General features: G+C 42.7%; 1 protein-coding gene across 1 annotated transcript in view; it reads right to left on the reverse strand.

Moving 5' to 3' along the window:
* Scg3 (secretogranin III) overlaps positions 1–21,726 on the reverse strand; it is a 41,737-nt gene that overhangs the window by 3,929 nt on the left and 16,082 nt on the right. Inside the window, exons 8-11 of the mRNA XM_036192766.1 lie at positions 20,089–20,205; positions 17,701–17,784; positions 15,214–15,351; positions 4,877–4,957 (exon numbers count right to left, since the gene is read on the reverse strand). Of these exons, the coding sequence (XP_036048659.1) occupies positions 4,877–4,957; positions 15,214–15,351; positions 17,701–17,784; positions 20,089–20,205 (420 nt within the window). The remainder of the gene's footprint in view (positions 1–4,876; positions 4,958–15,213; positions 15,352–17,700; positions 17,785–20,088; positions 20,206–21,726) is intronic.

Below are 21,726 nucleotides of genomic sequence, written 5' to 3' on the forward strand. Positions count from 1 at the left end.
ACTGTTGCTTAGGAGATCTTTTGTGATCTAAATGATTCCACAGCTTGGGGGCATTGCTCTGCGGCTGCCCTGGCTGGACACCTGGAATCAGTCTGAACTGCTCACACTCCTCACAGCCCATGAGCCTCTCTTCTCTCTTCATTTCCTCTGCTTGCATATGTTTCTGCCTCATCTTTTCTTGCCTCACGGTTCTGCTCCAGATCCTGGCCCCCACTTGCTCTCCAGGGCCTTATTTTCAGTCTGTAACCACACTACTGCTGGATGCTTTTCTTTTAAAGATACATTAGCTTCCAGCTTAGGCTCCTGTGGCTAAAACTTACCCTACATTGTGGAGCATATAAGCCCCTTTCCTGGCCTGGCTGCCATCACTTCCTATACTCAACTGCTGACCCTCCCCATAGACACACAGGTTCCCGGGGGGGGGGGGGGGGGGGGAATAAACAGCTCCAGTTCCCGGAACACAATAGTCTCCTTGCACACTTATTAATTGTAGCTATCACTTCTCCCAAAGCAAGAGATTCTACCTCCCTGCAGCCCTTTCCCCAACTGTCTGTGTTGCCAAGATGACCCACCCGACCCTCTCAGCTCCTTAGTGCTCCTATGCTTAAGGAGGACAATACTGAGCAGTCCAAGCAGAGTCCCAGGATATGGTAAGCTGCCTGCCTCTGTGTGTGTGTGTGTGTGTGTGTGTGTGTGTGTGTGTGTGTGTGTGTGTATGTTTGCTGCATCTTCTTGTCCTTTACATCTCTGGAACTCTGAACAGGGTCTGGTTCTTAAGTTTGTTTTATGCAAGTGAGGGACTGCCTTTGTGGCTACAGAATACTCCCAATATGTGCTCAGAAAATACCTGTTTGAAATACTCTAAGATGCTAAGATGCCAGGTGGTGGTGGCACACACCTGTAATCCCAGCAGAGGCACGTGGATGTCTGTGAGTTCAAGGCCAGCCTGGTCTACAAAGCGAGTTCCAGGACAGCCTCCAAAGCTACAGAGGAACCCTGTCTCGAAAAAAACAACAACAAAAAACCCCCCAAAAAACCCAAAAAACCCACCAAAACTCTAAGAGCCAGGTGAGGTGCCTCACACCTATCATTCCAGCACTGAGGAGGCTGAGGCAGGAGGATTGCTGTGATTTTGACAACAACCTGGCGTATAGAGTGAGACCCTCTCTCATATCAAACAAACAAAACAAATGACAATGATAACAATAAATCTTGAAGAAAGCTGGGTAGGTAAGACAGGATAGACAAAATGCCAAAAGTCTGATTCTTATTCAAGATGGGTGCTAGAAACATGGGAATATTATATTGTTCACTTTGTCTTTACTTGATATTTTTCATAATAAAGTAAAAAAAGAAAATGCTTTGAAAATATGATTTGAAAAAAAAGAAACAAGGTTTCATATTTCAATAAAAACAATAAAAAACACACATGATAAACACATATCAAACCTACAGCCAACCTTATACTAAATAGAGGAAAACCTAAAAACATTTCTTCTAATACTTCTAACACCTCTCATGAGGTAGGTGAACACTTGGTCCACTTTTATTCAGAACAGCATTTAAAGTCATAGTTAGATAAAGAAAGAAAATCAACAAAGATAGAATAGAAAGAAGTGAAATTGTCCCCATTTCAGAGTACATGGCCCTACATCGAAAAGACCTTAAAGACTCCACCGTCCTTCTCGGATCTGGTAAACATGTTGGCAAAGCAGTGGGGTACAAAATCAACCCGCAAACAGCAGTAGCCTGTCCACAAAATAATAACAAACCCACTGAGAAGGGAATGAGAAAAGTACCCCATTCATAACAGCTTCAAAAGACCAATGAAACAAAAAAGCCACCAAGTGAGGTGTGGCAGTGCACACCTTGCATCTCAGCACCGTGGGGGCAGAGCAAGCAGATCTCTGTAAGTTGAAGGGCAGCCTAGTCTCCATGAGTTTCAGGCCAGCCCCAGTCCTTTACCTAAGCAAGGAAGTGAAAGAAATGAGATGGAACAGTGTCCCATGCTCGTGGACTGGAAGAATTAATATCGTGAAAATGACTCTAATATAAAAAATGGTGTACAGATTCAATGTCATCCCTATCAGATTCCAATGACATTCTTCACAGAACTATAGAAAAAATCTTAAACCTCACGTGGAAATTCCAAAGACCCTGAATAACAAGCAGAAAGACCAATGTTGGAAGTGTAAAACCAGACCTTAAATTATACTGTAGAGCCATACTGACACACACAGTGTGGTACCAATTAAAAAAAGAGAAATGTAGACAAATAATAGAATAGGGGACCAGATATAAATCCCACCTAATTTTTGACAAAGGTATTCAAAACATACATTGGGGAGGAAAACATAACCTCTTCAACAAATAGTGCTGAAAAAAAAAACAACCTGGATTTCCACAGAAGAATGAAATTACATGTAATTACCTCTAACCTTGCACAAAAATCAATTCAAAATGATCAAATAACTTAAAAAAAAACTTTGACTATAACTATTTTATGTGTATGGCTGTTTAGCCTGCATGTAGGTCTGTGCCTCTGGAGGTCATTGGCTCTTCTGGAATGAAGTTATAGATAATTGGGAGATGGCAGGGGGTGCTGGGAATTGAACCTGGGTCCTCTGCAAGAGCAGCACATACTCTTGATCTTGATATAAGACCTAAAGCATTGCAACCGCTAGAGAGAGATGGCAAAAGCATTTCCAGATACGGGCATATGCAAGAGCTTTCTGGAAGGATTCCAATGCTACAGGAAATACCTCCAGGACATGACAAATGGGATCACATGGAATCAAAAAGTTATCACTAGAGTGAAGAGGAAGAAGGGGAGGAAGTCTTGGTCAACTTTACACCAGACAGGAAGTTAATACTTAGACTATATAAAGAGCCACCAAAGTTAAACATCACAAATCTAAACCATGGCAGCTGGAAATGGATCAGTTGTACGTAAAATGCTTGTCATGCAAGCATGGGGACCCGAGTTCAAAGCTCCAGCGCCAGTGTGAAAAGCTGGGTGTGGTGGAGCACATCTGTAATCCAGTGCTGGGGAGGTAGAACACTGGATTTATTTATTTTAAAGAAGGCAGGCTGGCCTTGAGCTCACAGAGATCCACCCATCTCTGCCTCCCAACTCCTGAGATTAAAGGTGTGCATCACCATACCTGGCTAAGACAGGCAGATTCTTGAAGCTCACTGGCCAGCCAGTCTTGCCAATGGCTAGCTTCAGGTCCAGTGAGAGACTCTATTTGAAAAAACAATATAAAAGACCAGGGAGATGGCTCAGTGGGTAACGGTGCTTGCTGACAAGCTTGGTGACTTGAATTTGATCACCAGGACTCCATGGTCGAAGGAGAAAGCCAACTCCTGCAAGCTGTCCTCTGATTTCTAGAGACCTGCCATGGCATGTGTGTACCCTTCCCCAAGTGTAATAAAAAATAAAGTGAAAAGCAATTGAGGAAGACACTTGATGTGATCTCTGGCCTCCCACATATATACACATGTACACTTGTGTAAATGCACCCACACAAATCAAAATCATCCAATCAATAAATGGGCAAATGGACTGAACAGGCGGGTTTTTTTGTTTTGTTTTGTTTTGTTTTGTTTTGAAAAAGTATCCCACTCTTCAGCTCTGCTATCCCTGAACTCACTACTTAAACTGGGTTGGACTCGAACTCACAGAGATCCAAATGGGCAGTTTTTGAATACTTGACAGTATGTTTCACATTCTTAGCTATCTCACCCCACTCAGAGTGGCTAAGAAGGAAAAAACAAACACTAAGGATGTTAGGGAAGCAGGTCCTTACACACCACAGTGGGGACATAAACTACTGCATCACTACAGAAGCTAGGACAATGCTTTCTCAAGAAAACTGCAAATAAAGCCCTTTGAATATAAACCCAAGAGTGTTTAGTATCGCTGGATCATGTGGTGGTCCTAGGCCCGGCCCAGGGTTATGTGTACATCCATGTGTAGTGCTGCACCGTTCATAGCAGCCAAAAAGTATAATCAGTCTAGATGCTCGTCAACAAGTGAGTGGACAGAGAAAGGTGGTTCATCTACACCACGACATTTTATTCAGCCGTAAAGAAAAATGGAATTATGAGAATTGCAGGGAAGTGAATGGAACTGGAGAAAACTATGTTAAGTGAAATAAACCAGACCCAGAAAGAGAGGCAGCATGTTCTAATTGTAGATGCAGATTCTGGATTTTAACTCTTGTATGTATCTTGTGTGTGTGTGTGTGTAAGGGCATAGGACAGGAAACTAGAAAGAGGACCATGAAAGGTCAAGAAGAGATCTTATGGAAGACAAGGGTAATGAAATATATGTGACAAGGGAGCAGGGATGGAGCTACTGAAGTGGGGGTGGGGGACCAGCAGGAGGCAGACAAAGAGCTGGGGGAGGTAGGGAGAAGACCAATAAGAACAAAGTCTTAGGAAAATGCCGTAATAAAACCCATTACTCGGGCTTGGTGTGGTGTGGTGTTGCACACTTTTAATCCTAGAACTAGGGATGCAGAGGCAGGTGAAACGCTGTGAGTTTGAAGCCAGCCTGGTCTACACAGAAACTTCCAGGCTAGCCTAGGCTACACAGTGAGACCATGTCTCAAAAACAAAACAAACAGGAAAAACAAAACAAAACAAAAAAACAAAACAAAACCATTATTCTCTACAATAACTAAAACAAAACAAAACAAAACAAAAACCAAAAAAAACGAAAGAGAAGTGGGGGCCATATCCCTCTGACATCCCAGAGTCTGAGTTTGAGAGGAGATGTTAACTCAGTCAGTTGGAATCTAAGGATGGCAGAGTGAAAAGACCCTGGGGGAAATGGGTGAGTTTGTGAGGTGTGGCTGTAGCAACCTCCTACCTTCTTTGTTGCCTTTTTTGTTGTGTTTCTTCAACCATTCGATGTTTTTCCTGATGGCTTCCAAATATGCTTCTGTTTTGCCTGGAAAAGGCAAGAGGGTCAGATCAAACATAAAATATCACTGTACCTCTTCTTCAAAGTCACAGCCATGTTCAAGACCATAAATACTGAACTTGGAGAGCAGCTGGTAGGTGGGTTAACAGCTGAGTAGTGTTTATGGTTCTGTACATGTGTGCACACATGTGCTCATGTGTAGGGAGGTTTTTTTCTTTTCTTTTCTTTTTTCTTTTCTTTCTTTCTTTCTTTCTTTCTTTCTTTCTTTCTTTCTTTCTTTTTTTTTAAAAAGATTTACTTACTTATTATGTGTACAGGAGAGGGTGCCAGATCTCATTACAGATGGTTGTGAGCCACCATGTGGTTGCTGGGAATTGAACTCAGGACCTTTGGAAGAGCAGTTGGTGCTCTTAACCTCTGAGCCATCTCTCCAGCCCCCTCTTTTTTTATTTTTGAGACAGGGTTCCTTTGTGTAACAGCCTTGGCTGTCCTGGAACTAACTCTGTAGACCAGGCTGGCCTCAAACTCACAGAGATCCACCTGCCTCTGCCTCCTGAGTGCTGGGATTAAAAGCATGCACTACCACTGCCCAGTGTGTAGGGAGTTTTCACAGAGAACACTTGTGGATAAGATTCCAGACATAGACCATGTTGGTAAGTATAAAGGATAGTTAGTTATACAGCACACAAATTTAGTTTGATGTCTGCTTAGGCTTTTAAAAAAATGATTTATTTTATTTTTAATTGTGTGCATTTGTGTGTGTGTGTGTGTGTGTGTGTGTGTGTGTGTGTATTTAGGCGTCCATGGAGTCCCGAAGAAGGCATCAGATTCCCTGAGGCTAGACTTACAGGCAGTTCTGAGCCATCTGATATGGGTGCTGGGAACTGAACTCAGGTTCTCTGCAAGAACACTACATGCTCTTAACTGCTGGGCCATCTTTCCAGCCTCTGCGTAGACATTTCCATTCCATTTACCAGATTGATGGGTCCCCATGATGCTTAGACTGGGCGATTTCAGGTTAGGAATGCTGCTGCTGAGGAGCAGTCTCAAGTCAAGGGATGAGTCAGACTCCTCTCCATCTGATGAAGGTCCCAAATCTCTGGCTGTAGTAAGCATCTCTTAGGACTCTAAGCCCAGTTTTGAGAGGGTCTAAGTCAACACTCAGATGGCAAGGTGAGACCAGGCCTTTGCTTCTCCTGTCAGGATGGTGAACTTCTGAACCAGCTCTAAATAAAACTCCTTCAGATATATTGATATATGAATATAAAACTATACATACAACTTCCCAGCATAACTGAGCACTGAGATACCAGGTATTCTGGGAAACCATTGGTATTGGTATCTGGAAGTAGGTATTACTACCTTAAGAATGAGGAATCAGTGTTTTGGCTAAGGCCAAGAAATAGTAGCATTGGAATTTGGGCGGTGACCTGCTTGGTTTCTCATCTGTGCATCATCTGAAAGACCAGATTCCACCTTCAGACATGGACAGTGATAGAGCTTGTCCTACACGGAAGAAGTCGATCATCTCTAACCAGATGAATTCTCCATGTTCAAAGTGTATGCAGCAAGACACCAGGTAGCTCCTCCTCATTTCATCTAACAGTAGATGCCTCAAAGTCCAGAGTCCCTGTGGGACAGGCCCAGGCTGCCCAACGGCGGTGTGGCAATGACATCGATCTGAGGCTACTTTGAGCCCTGATGCCACCCGTGACTGCCTAGAGCTCTGTCTGGTCCAGCTGGGCCATGTGCTTACCAAGTGCCGTGGGCTATTCATTTCCAAAACACATTCTCATCCTACTCTTCTCTCTCCACAACTTTTTGAGGCAACCCTACTGTCATCACTCAGCTCACAGAAGAAGAAGCTGGGCACACAGAGAGCAAAGCAGTAACACACATACACGTCCAGTTAGTCGCAGAGCCAGGACTGAGCTTGGGGAATCTGATGACAGTCCATGTGCGGTGTATCCCTGCCCTAAGCTCTGCCAGGGTTCTAGTTTCCACAGCCGCCTTTAAGAGGACTCTCTGGACGGCTTTCTTCCTGGCTCGATGCCCATGCAGACTTCATCTTTATGACCTCATGCTATCAGGTTCCCAATGAAGTGCTGAGAAACTTCTATGGAAAAAGGATAAATGGCCAATCAAAGCGATTTGCCATAATTTTCAGCCCTCTTCACTGTCTTCACCTATGCAGGAGTGGCTTTGGTTTCAATGGCTTGTTTTCATGGATGTCAGAGGGTGGGGCTGACAAAATGGCTCAGTGGGTTGTCGGCTTCAGAAATCTGATGACCTGAGTTTGATGCTAAGAACCCATGTGAGGTGGGAGGGAGAGAACCGGTGCTGGAGACTTGTTCTCTGATTTCCACACACATGCCCGCATCCCCTCTCATAAATAATAACACATTTAAACAAATAAAAGAGTCAGAACATATACAATACAATGTCCCTGGCTAGTGTTAATAATTCAGTAAAGGCAACATGTATAAAACAACGTCCCTGGCTAGTGTTAATAATTCAGTAAAAGTAACATGTACAAAACAATGTCCCTGGCTAGTGTTAATAATTCAGTATAAGCAACATATACAAAACAATGTCCCTGGTTAGTGCTAATAATTCAGTATAAGCAACATGTACATTGTCACTGTTGGTTACTTGTTGGTTTGTTGACCAACAAGATTTGGTAAATTTGCTTATTAATTTATTTGAGACAAGGTCTCTCCATGATTCCTGATTGGTCTGGAACTTTCTACATAGAAAAGGCTGATATCCAACTTGTGGATACCCTCTTGCCTTCTGAGTATTGGGACTATGGTGTGAGCCACCATGCCTCCTTCTGGATTTAGTAATATAGTGATTTCTATTTCAAAATAATTTAGTTAGATGAGGCATTTTGAAGAAGAAAATAAATCTTAGTGAAGTTTAGACTACTTCAGACTTAATTTTTCTTATAAAGAGTTTAAATCAAGTGAGTGATCTTCATATGATTTATTTTAATAAATAGATAACAATTTATCATTAGCATATTAGATAATTAGGGCTTCTGAAACTTTTGAGTATATCTTAACAAATTCTTCTTTAAATAATTTAAAAAAATAATTAAAAGCATTCTTTTGAAAAATCTAATCTTTGATATCATATTACAATTAGAAATCTTATGTGAGAAAAAGAAAATCAGTGCTTCCTCATTATTTAAATGCATTAAAAATGCTGAATTAAGAAGGTTAAGAATATTTTGAGGGCCTGAAAATAGAATGTAGTTCATTTCAGAGTGTTTGCCTAGCATGTACAAAGCTCCAGGTTCTATCCCCAGCAACACACAAACCAGGCTTGGTAATCCATACCTGTAATCTCAGCACTTGGGAGGTGGAGGCAGGAGGGTCTGGAGTTGAAGGTCATCCTCAGCTACCTAGTGAGTTCAAAACCAGCCTGAAATATGTAAGACCCTGGCCTGGAGGGGATAGAGGCTCACATTTTTAATCTCAGCACTTGAGGCAGAGACAGAGGAGCAGAGGAGGGGCAGAGGAGGGGCAGAGGAGGGGCAGAGGGGCAGTGGTCGGGGGCAGAGGGCAGGGGCAGAGGGGCAGAGGGGCAGAGGGGCAGAGGGGCAGAGGAGGAGCAGAGGCAAAGACCGAGGGGCAGAGGAGGGACAGAGGGGCAGAGGGGCAGAAGGGCGGTCGTCAGGGGGCAGGGGCAGGGGCAGAGGGGCAGAGGGGCAGAGTTAGAGGCAGATGGTCTCCCTGAATTTGAGATCAGACTGGTCTACATGTTGAATTTCAGGTCGGCCAGAGCTTCCTAGTGAGACCCTGCTTTAAAAAGACACAGCACACATTCTTCACCTTCAAGCCCTTCCTAGTTAAAGATTTATTAGTTTTCGTTTTATGTGTATCATCTTTGTGCCCCTTCTATCTAAATATTTATTATTTTTAATTTTATGTGTATGAGTGTTTTATTTTTTTCTGCATGTATGTAAGTGCACTGTGGGCCTGGTGCCCCTGGAGGCTAGAGAGGGTGTGGGATTCATTGGAACTGGAGTTACATGATGGCTATGACCTGACATGTGGGGACTGGGAACGGAACCCAGGTTTTGGGGAAGAGCAGCCAGTGCCCTTACCCACTGAGCCCCCTGCCTCTCTTTGTTCACCTATGATAACGGGACAGCTCTCAGCTGATAGAAAATAGAAACGACAGGTCAGTTCTTCAGCCTCCTGGTTCCTCAGGTATAGTCACAGTCCCTTCAGTGGGTTAAGTCTTTGCTGCCCACTGATGAACCCTGAAAATGAACACATATCTAGGGGGTAAGGAATCAAGCATCAGCCAATGCCACTGGTACTGAGCCCTCCACACATTTACTGGGGCATGGGCAAAAGCGGTGTGAAGTCAGGTGTCCTCTGCTCTCAGAGAGGAGCAGCTGGCTTTTATTTACATTTTCTCTTCCTGAGCTCTAAAGTAAATCTTTTATTTATGCAGTGTGCACTAAAAGCCCATGAGAGTCCACTTAGGAACGTTGGGCTTTTTTTTTTTTTTTTCCCAATTTATTTCAGCAGTCTTTGGAAAAAAATAGCTCATGGCTGAGGTAATATGACATGAGCCTTAAAACACATGCTGAAGTAGGTGGAAGAGAGCCAGAGTCAAGATGCAGGCCTGCCTCTCTGGCTGTTCTGGTCCTCGGCGCTTGAAGAGAAATACCCCTTCTTATACATGCCTTTGTTGGCCCTGATACACTATCCTGACCTCTTCCTGCCCAGAACAAAAGCGTAGAAATCCATATGGTTAATCTACTGAGTACAGCAGGCCCTAAAACATTAGGGCTTCAAGAAAATTTACAACACAAACAACAATAGAAAGACACCTCCCCCACCCCCGAAATGGGCCAGCAAATAAATGGACTTGCTGCCCAGTCTAATGACTCAAGTTCAATCCCCCAGAGCCACACAGTGAAAAGAGAGAACTGACTCCTGAAAACTGTCCTTTGAGGTAGAATATTATTTCTCCACAGGGATAGTATTTTGAATGTCCACAAGATGCTGTTATAAACACTGGAAGGCCCGGGTGAGAAGTCAGGGATCATGGGTTCAAGGCCCAGTTTTACTACTCTCTGGTCATGAGCACTTATATTAACTAATTCTTTTCTTGTATGTAGCTTTACTGGTTTGTTAATTAGGAGGTGGGCTCTGGAGAGGCAATTTATAGTTTTACCTAGGAGGAGATGCTCCATTTGATGTGCTGCAGAAATGTGGGTTGATACAAGCCTCCCAGGTTTGTCTGAACTCCCTCTCACTTGCTGGCTCAGAGGAGAAGACCAGGCTCTCTGTTTTGCACATGTCTAACAGAGTGACTTGGAACCTGAACGGAGGCATGTTCTTATGTTGCTTAAGAAAGAGGATTCATGTGAGCTGTCAGTTTATGAATTAAATATCTGACTTTTTTTGGCTTCTATTAAAAAAAAAAAAAGGATGGGAATGAGAGGACATTTAGGTGAAAATCACCTCCGAGGCCACCTTTTCCAGCTTAATTCCATTATCTGGTTAGCAACGTGACAAATGGTGGCACTAGAATGAGCTTAGAGGGCTACAATGCTTAGCTCATCCCTTGGATGAATTTTCAAAAGATTTTCAAGGGCTGGAGAAGTTTCCCAGAGGTTGAGAGCACTGGTTGCTCTTCCAGAGAACTCAGGTTCCATTGCCAGCACCCAGATGGTGATTCACAACCATCTCTGACCTCTATGGGCACTGCACACACACACACACATACACACACACACACACACACACACACACACACACACGCAAAACACCCATAAAAAATAAACCAATTCATTAAAAAATACTTTCAGTGACTCACACATCGAAAGTGAGTAAGTAAACATCCAGCTGGCAGAAGGGTAACACTCAGATAATGGAACATTTTAAACTGCATTCCTTTGGTCTTCAGAGAAAAATGAAGCAAGTCTCTGGATATGGTTAGAATTAGAATAAAATTTTCATTATTGGCATATTCCTAAATTTAGGAATAACTGTTGAATCATACAAGTAACTTTACCAATCAAAAATCATCACGTGAAAAAATACCGTTAATCTGTGCCAGGTGTGGTAACTCAAATCTGTGTTCTCAGCATTGGGGAGGTAGAGGCAAGAGGGTCAGGACTTCAAGGTCAGCTTCAGTTACAAGGTAAATTCAAGTTCAGTCTGGACTAGCTGAGACCCTATCTTAAAAAGCCAAAATAAATAAATACAAATAAATAAGAAAATATGAGTCCCCGTAGAAAGCAGTAGTTTAAACAGTCTAAATTATATTCAAAAGTAAAATGAATTGTTTTTCATTCGTTGATAAATAAAATGTGTTATTTTTTGTGGCAAAAATTCAATTTGATTTAAAATTTTAATTTTTGTTTATGTGTGTCTGTGTGAAGGTATGCCACAAGTGTGCTTGTGCCTGAGGAGCTCAGAAGAAGGCATTGGATCCTCTGGAGCTGTAGTTACTGGTGGTGGTGAGCCACTGATATGGGAGCTGGGAACCAGATCCTGTTCCTCTGCAAGAGCAGCCAGTGCTCTGAACCACAGAGCTGGCTCTCCAGTTACTATATTGGATTTTCATGAAACTAAATGCATGTCGACATATTTTGTAAAGTGAAGTGATAAAAAAGTAGAATTGTGTTGTTGTTACTATTAGTCCTATATTTATTGCTCAGAGGTCCACAATCTGCTTGGCATGGTTAAGAAACATTTACTGTGATTACATGGGACCATCACTTCATACTCCCAAACCAAAAGAGACTCTCTGCAAACATTCTTGCCAATGTGTCCTGCTTACAATTATTCCTTTTAGCTGGGCCATTACCTTAGTCTATGGTCTATTCTACAGTGCCTCCAACGTTCCCCTCTTGAGAAAAGCCTGTACTCCACATGCCTGCTCACCAAAAAGTAGGATGTATGTGTATGGCTTGTGCTTGCCTATGTAGAGGAGAATGATCTCTTCCAGGCATGGTGGCTGAGGTCTTTATTTCCAACACTCAGAAAACTGATCCAAGAGGACTGTTACAAATGCAACAGCCAGACTGAGCTACAGAGTGAGTTCCAAGCCAACCAGGGTTAAAGTCCTTATATTTAAATAAAGAAAGCAAAAGAAAAAAGAGAGAAAGCAAAAGAAGTAGCAACCCACCAGTCTTGTCTTCAGCCACATCCAGGCATGTATTTTTGCATAGAGCCAGTGGGTGTTCCTTACTGGATTTTATAACAGAAGCCAAATAACCATTGAAAAACAGCGCAAACAAGCAAGTGTAAGACAAAGGCGAACGTTGGTCCTTAACACATTGTTTAGTTTGGTGCTTTCTAAGCTATGCTGGACTTGTTTGTTCTTACCCTAGTGTAATGTAGTCAAGGGCTGTGTGGAGCAGGAAGCTAATTTAAGCCCTAAATCTCTACCACCTTCCTAAAGACCCAGGAGAACGAATAGGAAGAGTAACACTAGATGGATGGAGTTTTACCCTCTTCTCCCTGCATCACTATCAGATGGAAAGCCCACGAAGGATGAGATCTCTCACCAGTACCGGTCTGCAGATGGTCTGATGCAGAACAGATCTGGAAGGTCTCCCTAGGTACAGGTTCCCAGGGTGGCACCATAGCGTGTTGTGGAAACTTTAAGAGGTGGTGGTGGTGGTGGTGGTAATGGTGGTGGTGGTGATGGTTGTGGTGGTGATGGTTGTGGTGGTGATGGTTGTGGTGGTGATGGTGGTGGTGGTGATGGTTGTGGTGGTGATGGTGGTGGTGGTGATGGTGGTGGTGGTGATGGTTGTGGTGGTGATGGTGGTGGTGGTGATGGTGGTGGTGATGGTTGTGGTGGTGATGGTGGTGGTGGTGATGGTGGTGGTGGTGATGGTGGTGGTGGTGATGGTGGTGGTGGTGATGGTGGGGAGGGTGCATGGTAGGACTCCAGCTGCTACCTTGTTCTTCCCCCTTGAAGTGAGTGATTTTGCTCTGCCAGTGCCCTCCTACAATGTCCCACCTACCACAGGCCCCAAGCAAGGAGACCAACAGATGATGGACTGGATCCTTTCAAACCCAACCCTTCTCTTTACGAGTCTCAGGTGTTTTGTTAGGGTGACATAAAGGTGACTAACACGCACTCCCATTCTACATAGTCAGTACCATCCCTTCTTTCATGCTCCGTTATTCACAGTGTTTTCTTTACAAATAGAAAAGCAGAGCTATGTTACGCCCGTGCCTGGGGATGCTTGCACCACAATAGAGGGTGTCATCCTCAGCACTCGGCATGCTGCCCAAGCAGGTTAAAGGACTTATTGTGTGGTTGCTGTGCTCCTGGGGAATATGACTTTTGCACATGAAGGAATAAGAGAAGGAAAGAAGGGAGGGAGGGAGGAAATGGGTTTCCATGAGGGAATTGGTCTCCAGTCTTGTGGAAAGAAAATCTGGAGTGGCTCTAGGGAATCTTGGTAGCGGGAAGTAAAGGTGGGTGCTAAAAAGACAACCGTGGAATAGAAAGGGGTTCCTATGGCCACACTGTGACAATTTCCCCATAAAATCATCACTAATGGACAAGAATGGAAGGACAATAGAAAATTATAACAGCCAGGCATGGTGGCACATGTCTTTAATCTCAGCACTGGAGAGGCTGAGACAGGTGGATCTTTGTGAGTTTGAGGGCAGCCTGGTGTGAGCATCGAGTTCCAGGCCAGCTAAGGCTACATAGTTAGACTCTGTCTCAAAAAAATTGAAAAAATGTTAGCAAATCCAGGGCCAATGAGATGGCTCAGTAGGTAAAGGGCACTTCTGGCACTCTGCCTATGAGTTCCATCCTTGGATGTCACATGGTAGGAGGAGAGAACAAGCTGTCCTCTGGACACCCATGTGTGCTGTAATGTGTGTATGCGCTCATGAATGTTAGAGTTTGTGTGTACACACACAATAAATAAATAAGTAAATAAATAGATGTAAAAAATGTTAAAGAGTTATGGCATAAGTAATTATATTACCTTATAGCATAGCAAGGAGAAGCAAAGCCCATCCACTCATTACCATGGAAAGTTACACAAAGCCAATGTAGAGTCCAGTACTGTGTTCTCAGATGACTACTTAGCTGAGTGCCAATTCCCCTCCTCCAGGAGAGAGAACTGACCCACTTCCACCCTCCTCTTTTCCTGAGGAATAAAATGCCCAAATGAACCTACTAATGAGACACTGGTGAGCAGGCTCCAATTATATGAAAGAGGTCAACATTTCCTAACGATAGAAAGGTAAAGCAGGATCCAACATCTCTGCCCAGCTTCTGATAAAGATGCTTCAGTGTTTCAAAAAAGGTGTCTTGGTGCACAGGGATGTAATTTTTTTAATGAAGCAACAATGAGACTTGTAATAAAAGGGTTCAAACCATGAGCATACCACAGGATCCACATCCTGTCCCGACCAAAAGATTTAACAATTTAGAATTTAAAACTCTATCAAGTTGTTTTCCTGGAGGGTGGGTGGTTTCTGGGAAAGCTTGGAAAATTCTAAGAAGATGTGAATTTTGTAGGCCATGAATAAATTTATTTTTTAAGGCAAATTGATGCATTGAATTTATGATTTTTATCAAGTTCTTAAAGGAATTTCCATGCTGCATCACTTCTTGAGTAAGTAAGGAGTTTGCTTTGTTAAACTGGTACACTTGAACAACCTGGCTGAGTAAGTTGTACTGTGATTATTTAGAAAACCATTAAACAACTTAAAGAAATATTGCTCATGCCTGTAATTCTAGTACACAAAAGGCTGAGGCAGGAGGGTTGCCCTAAGTTTGAGGCCAGCCTGGGTTACATAGAGAGTTCTAGATCAGTCTGGACTAGCGTGTCTCAAAACACTAAGCCAAACCAACTAAACAAAATATGGAATTGTAAGCCAATAAATCCTTTCTTCTCTAAAGAAATAAGTAAGTATTGCTCAATAAATCAGGATTATAAACTGAATATTAAAACAAATACATAAATGACTGTAGATATTCCCTCAACCATGAACATCCCTTCCCAAGCACAACTAAAGAATGAAACCAATCTGCCATCCCAGAAGACTGAAGACCATTAAAACACACTGTTACTTAAGCAAAGGTGCCACATGCTAATCTTAACTACTCAGACTGCACTGTGTGGGTCTGATGTCGGATCACCCTGCACTGGGAATCTTAACGAAGCAGATCGTGCTATGGTGGGAGGGGCTTTGTTTGGACCGCCCTACTTGAGTGTTGAAACCTTCTGCCTCCCCAGTTTCATTGCCAACCCAGAGCTGTTAAAGCCAGACCTTTGGCTTCATCTGTCTTTCCTCCTACGTTGGAGTTATCATCCTTTGTAGAGTCCTTCAGGGTTCCGTATTCCTTTTCCATCTTGGCGGCTTCTTCCTTGGTGCTGTCGGTTTCTCCATGACTCTGCTCCGATGGCACTGTGATCAGATAAGCGCACTGCGGTTATAACACCATTTCCTACCTTCCTTAATTCTTAATACAGAACAAACTTTATTGAAAAGATAGAGTCTGAGGTCACATTATAGTTTTTGAACTGAAAGGGATCCCAGTGGTTATCCAATCCAACCCTCTATCTTCATTTCACAGAAGAGGAAACAGAGGCCCCGGGAACAAAGAGATGCTCATGGTCGCCCCCTCCCCCACCCGGAGTTAATAAGAAGCTGGGCCCAGACTCCCAGCACTCCAAATTCTTCATGGGCACTCTTCCTTCGACCATATTGTCATTAGAGAGCGACTAATGATTGTGTCTTGCTTTGTTATTATCATATTAGAGATTGGCTTTCACTATGTTATCCTTGAATCCCTAGCTTAAGCAATCCTCCTGCCTCAGCCTTCAGAGTAGCTGGCATATACAATCGAAACTATTTGTCTTCCCTCCCTCCCTCCTTCATTCCCTCCCTCTCTGAGGAGGACCTAAGCTGGTGATCAAACCCAGAGCCTCATGCATGCTAGGCAAGTGCTCTACCACTGAATTATACCCTCAGCTGTTGTAGAATATTATTTTAAGATGCATTACATTTATTTATGCTATGCAACATTGCTTAATGATGGAAAGATGTGTTTCATTCTTTTATGCTGCATTTGTTTAACTCTGTGAAGCTGTGTTACTGTGCCTATCTAGAACACCTGATGGTCTAATAAAGAGCTGAATGGCCAATAGCTTGGCATGAAAGAATAGGCAGGTCTAGCAGGCAAAGAGAAGAAATAGGAAGAGAAATCTGGCAAGAAAGATTGAGGAGCAAGAGAAGGAGGAAGACTCCAGGGGCCAGGTGTTCCCCTCCCCAAACCCCCAGCTACATAGGAAGCCACAGAGAAAGAAGTAAACAAAGATATACAGAAATAGAGAAAGGTAAAAGCCTAGAGGCAAAAGGTAGATGGGCTAATTTAAGTTACAAAAAGCTGGCTAAAAACAAGTCAAGGTAAGGCTGAGCATTTATAAGAAATAATAAGCCTCTCTGTGTGCTTTATTTGGGAGCTGGGTGGCAGGCCCCTAAAAGAGCAAAAGAGTAAAGACAACCCAAACACTCAGCCCTATTTATCTTAATTTAGTGTGGACAACTGGGATGTGCTATATAGGTCTTGGTTACAAATAATAATAATAATATTTTTTTTTTTTTGAGACAAGTTCTCATGTAGCCTAGCTTGGCCTTGAACTACCAATGCCTCCTTCTGACCTCTTGAGTTCCTGGCACTGGAGAGGCAACTATAGGGGGATTTATGGGCTTGCTAGCCAGTTAATGTAGCCAAATGTATGAGCTCCAGGTTCAGTTAATGATTGTGTCTCAATAAATAAGGTGGGAAGCAATAAGGATGCCACTTGATGTTGACGTCTGGTCTCTACACACACACACACACACACACACACACACACACACACACACACTCATACACATAAAACAAATAAATACAAAAGAAAAAACCCATTTAAAGACTAAATATGGAGCTGCCTGATAGAATGCCTAACAAGCATGAAAGGCTGCCTTTGAACCCTAGCATTAAAACCAGATTTAAAAAAAAACCCTGCATGAAAGTATCATTCTGAAGGGCACACTACAGCATCACCAACATGTGTGTGATTTCTGTGCTGGGGGCAGAATGGCTAAAGCACACAAACACACAGCCTGCAATCTTTTCTTTTTGTTCCTCCCTCCCCGCCTCGAGAGGAAGAGTCTTCTTCACACAGCTCAGTTCTGTGTTGTTGGCTGGGCTGTGAATGGAAGAGGAACGCTGGAAAAGGGCTCGTTGTGGAGGAGCACAGAGCACCCCAGAGGGATCATCTGGAGGAGGGAGAGGAGACGTGGGGGCAGTGGGGAATGACAGATGGCCTGGGGTGGCAGTCTCAAGAAGTGCTAAGAAAGTGACCCCAATGGAGGCTCTGTTACCATCCCGAGTTATTTCCTAGTGCAGCGCCAGAGGGGGGGCTGCATGGTAGAATGCTTGCCTTCCCCACTGAGGCTCTGTGTCAGTTCCCAGTCAGCCAGCCAAACAAACAAACAAATAAACAACAACAACAACAACAACAAAGAAGACCCCAAACAAAAGAACTTTTCCATGCTTGTGGCAATACGAATTCTCTGCCAGGATGGGCTATAAAGTAGCCAAAGTTACATGTGGTTATTCCTATGGTTGAATTAGAGATTTTAAAATGTTTTGAAATCTGTAACGCTTTATTAATGTTTCCCGAGGGCTCATTATTTACCACTAAAACCAGTCATTCTTTGAACGGCTAGGAAAAATAAAACCCGCCCCAGTTAAGGAACTCCCACCTGGGTAGAGCTTGCCTTCACTCTCAGTAGTATTTTTTTCTAGTTTGTTCTTGGTCTGCAGAGCAATTGTTTCATCCAAGTTTTCTAGGAAGAAGAGGAGAAGAAATATGCTTTAATTTCCTGAGAAACGATATCAAACGTTTACTCCCACATGTGTGCCTCCTCACCACTCCTGTCTTAGATTTTATTTATTTATTCATTTTTATTTTTTAATTTCCTTTAAAGCAGAGTCCCATTCTACCCTAGGCTGACCTGACACTTTCCCGGCAGCCAAGGTTGGCTTCCGACTCCTTTTTAATCTTCCTAACCCTAGCTTCCCCAGTGCTGGGATTATTACAGGCTTGGGCCACCGTGCCTGGCCAACTAGCTTAGCTAATAAGCACTTAATTTTAATGACTTTTCACTTAAGTAGTAACTTGTGGTTAGTGGTTACCATGTTAGACACTTAGCTTCAGGTAGAAGCAGGAACAGCTGCTTACACATAAGTCTCAGCGATATCTTGAACCTTTTTCCACAGGAGAAATGACAAAGCCCAGAATTCCCCAAGTCACATGGTTTACATTGTCCTGAATAGTGTCTACTCTACTGTACAGCAGTAGTTCTCAACCCGGGGATCGTGACCCCATTCACAGGGGTCACCTAAAAGCATTGGAACATGGTATTTACATTACAATTGACAATAGTAGCAAAATTACAACAAAATAATTTTATGGTTGGTGGGTCACTGCAATGTAACTGTATTAAAGGGTCGCAGTGTTAGGAAGGTTGAGAACCACTGTGTTAGAGGAATAGAGTTGGCTGGACCGCATCAATTGTAGCATGAACATACTTCTTTTTAAGACAAAAGAGCGTAGGTATGCACACATATATACCTAGAGACAAGATACCTGGAAGACTGTAAATCAAAATGTTATGAAGGGATAGGTATCAGAGTGATTTTAACTTTCTTTCATGTTTCTTCCTCTTTCTTTTCTTTTCGTTTTTCTTTTGCCTTGAATGATTTTTTTTTACAAGCAATATGCTTTTTTTTTTTTTAAAGATTATTTATTTATTATGTATACAGTGTTCGTATGTATACTGTTTGTATGCATGTCTGCACACCAGAAGAGGGCACCAGGTCTCATTACAGATGGCTGTGAGCCACCATGTGGTTGCTGGGAATTGAACTCGGGACCTCTGGAAGAGCAGTCAGTGCTCTTAACCTCTGAGCCATCTCTCCAGCCCACAATATGCTCTTTTTACAATCAAAATAAAACCAGTAAAACTGTTTTTACATAGAAAATCCTGGGTTCCTGCTGAATGATTTTGGATCATGCTGACCAGTGGCATTACTTCATCTATTTGTTTCTCTTTGCCCCAGGTGAGTAAGAGGCTATGAGGTCACCTTGCCCAAAGCACATGGTTGGTGACAAGTACTCAGGGAAACAAAAGCCCTTAAAAATAATCAATCAGTTGAGCACTTGCAATACATACCTGAGAAACCATATTTTAACTTTTTTAATGTATGTGTATGAATATTTTGCCTGTAGTGCATCATGTGTGTGCTGGCTAGTTTTATGTCAACTTGACACAAGCTAGAGTCATTTAGGCAGGGGGAACCTCAATTGTAAAAATGCCCCAACAGGGGCTAGAGAGATAGCTCAGAGGTTAAGAGCACTGACTGCTCTTCCAGAGGTCCTGAGTTCAATTCCCAGCAACTACATGGTGGCTCACAACCATCTGTAATGAGATCTGGTGCTCTCTTCTGGCCTGCAGTAATACATGTTGTATACATAATAAATAAATGATTGATATGGAAGTGCCCAGTTAATGGTAAGCCTCTGCATCAGTTCTAATGGTAAGCCTCTGCATCAGTTCCTTCTTCCAGGTTCTTGCCTTGAGTTCCTGCCCCGACTTCCCTCAGTGATGAAGTGTGACCTGAGAGTTGTTTTATTCTTCATTTTACAGATATAAGAAGTGAAGCCTTGCAAGGAGCAGGGCCTTCCAGCACAGCAGAGTGAGGCTCGCCAATACTCTTTCTCCTTGCCACATACAGTACTCAGAGGGGAAAATCAGGATTTAATCCAGACTACCAAGCACGAGTTAAAAAAAAGTTAATGAGTTAAATTGTAATAAAATTTCTCCCTGGAGAATATTTTAAAAACACTAATAAGATTTAATATGAAAAATGTAAAAGATTTTTCTTCAAGCTGTATTTGTTAAGATGAAAAGTAGAAAATGTCTAATGAATTTTATTTGTATGCATCACTAAGCCGAGCAATTCTGTTACCCTGGAGATCTGGGCTGCTCTGGCATAAATCATCAAATCAGTGGGGTGATTATTGCCAGATACTTAATTTGTTTTGAACAATGAAAGCGGCCATGGTAAAAATAAAGCAGAATTCTCACCAAGGTAGGAAACGCCTTCTTCTGGAGATATGGTGCCATATTTGACCATCATTTTCACAAAATCAATCAACGTCTTCATGATAGTGATCAGTGTTTCTTTCTCTTTTGCTTCTTTTTCTATGTTAAGAGAACAAAATAGTTAATTAAAAATATTTATATTACTTTATGTGTGCATAGGTGCCACATGTTTGTGTACCACAGGCACCCAGTACCTGCAGAGGCCAGAAGAGGGTGACAGATCCTCTGGAACTGCAGTTACAGAGGGTTGTGACCGCAGCGTGGGTGCTGGGAATTGAACCCAGGTCTTCTGGAAGAGCAGTCCGTGCTCTTAACTGCTGAGCCATCTCTCAAGCCCCCATGGGAACAAAAATAATTTAAAGACAACTAATAGAAAATAGTTTTATCTTTCACTGTTAATTTAGGAAGTAAAGCATAATTATTGAAATATCTCCCTCTTCATTTATAACGAATCTCACAAACACTGAACTTAAAAAACAAAAACTAAGACACAATTGGGAATACAGGGCAGTTTATAGCTGTATGAAACTACTTTAGAAATGAGCACATTTTAACTTTCCCAGGGTGCTTTAATTTCATCTGAAATATTGTAGTATTAAAATAGAAAAGAGATCACTTCTGGGGCTGAGATTATAGCTCAGTTGGTACAGTGTCTGCCTAGCATGTTCAAGGCCCTGAGGCTTAAACTCTAGCACTGAATAAACCAGATGTGGTGACACATGTCTACAGTCCCAGCATTTGGGAACTAGAGGCAGGAGGGTTAGAAGTTCAAGGTCATCCTTGATACAGAGTTTGAGGTCAGCCTGGGATCTATGAGACAGTGTCTTAAAACAAATAAACCTGAAAGAGAAAACAAAGAACATTCCACACAGTGGAATTTGAAATATACCATAAGTATACCATAAAACTCACAGGTTGGGAGGAAGCTGAGTTAGGGAGATCCTAAAACAGGCGTGACGAGTGACTTTGGCTGCCCCTCCATCAAGGGTGTGCCTGTATATTTAGTATTATGCTGATGCCCTTCACTGATGAGAAGTGACTCACCAGAATGACACAGGTTCTGAGCTGGTCATTTGCCAGCCAATGGGGCAGGATGGCTCAGAACAGATCCCCCAGACACAGCCTCGCAGATTCATTCAGGCAGAGAGGCCTGTGCCATCTGGCCAGTGTCTGGACCTGAAGGACAAACAGAGTTCTCCAGGGATGGAAGTTCATCCTATGATCTTTTTATGAGGAAACAGATTACAACTCCAGAAATTTTTACACCACTGTTCACTTGAGGGCTGCCATAGAGACAGGGAAAGCCATTGGGGCAGTGCGGGGTATCTGCCTGAACAGGAACAGAAGAGTTTAAGACCATCATAATTGGTAGATCAACCAGAAACAAACAGGAGCCAAACCCTACAGACAGGTCAGTACACGCGTGACTGATGAGACCTGGAAGGACTCATTTAAAAAAGGACAATTTACCAAATGTGTTTGGGCTCTGGCTTCTCTTCACCCAATGCTCATGTGAACTCACAGGAAAACCAAAGCAGAAAATGTCTAGTAAGCAATGTCTTGAATAATTTAGAGGAGTACAAGTAAAGTTCCCACTAAGGGAAGAAAACGAAAGCTTTG

This window comes from Onychomys torridus, chromosome 7, assembly GCF_903995425.1.
Source record: "Onychomys torridus chromosome 7, mOncTor1.1, whole genome shotgun sequence".
Taxonomy (NCBI): domain Eukaryota; kingdom Metazoa; phylum Chordata; class Mammalia; order Rodentia; family Cricetidae; genus Onychomys; species Onychomys torridus.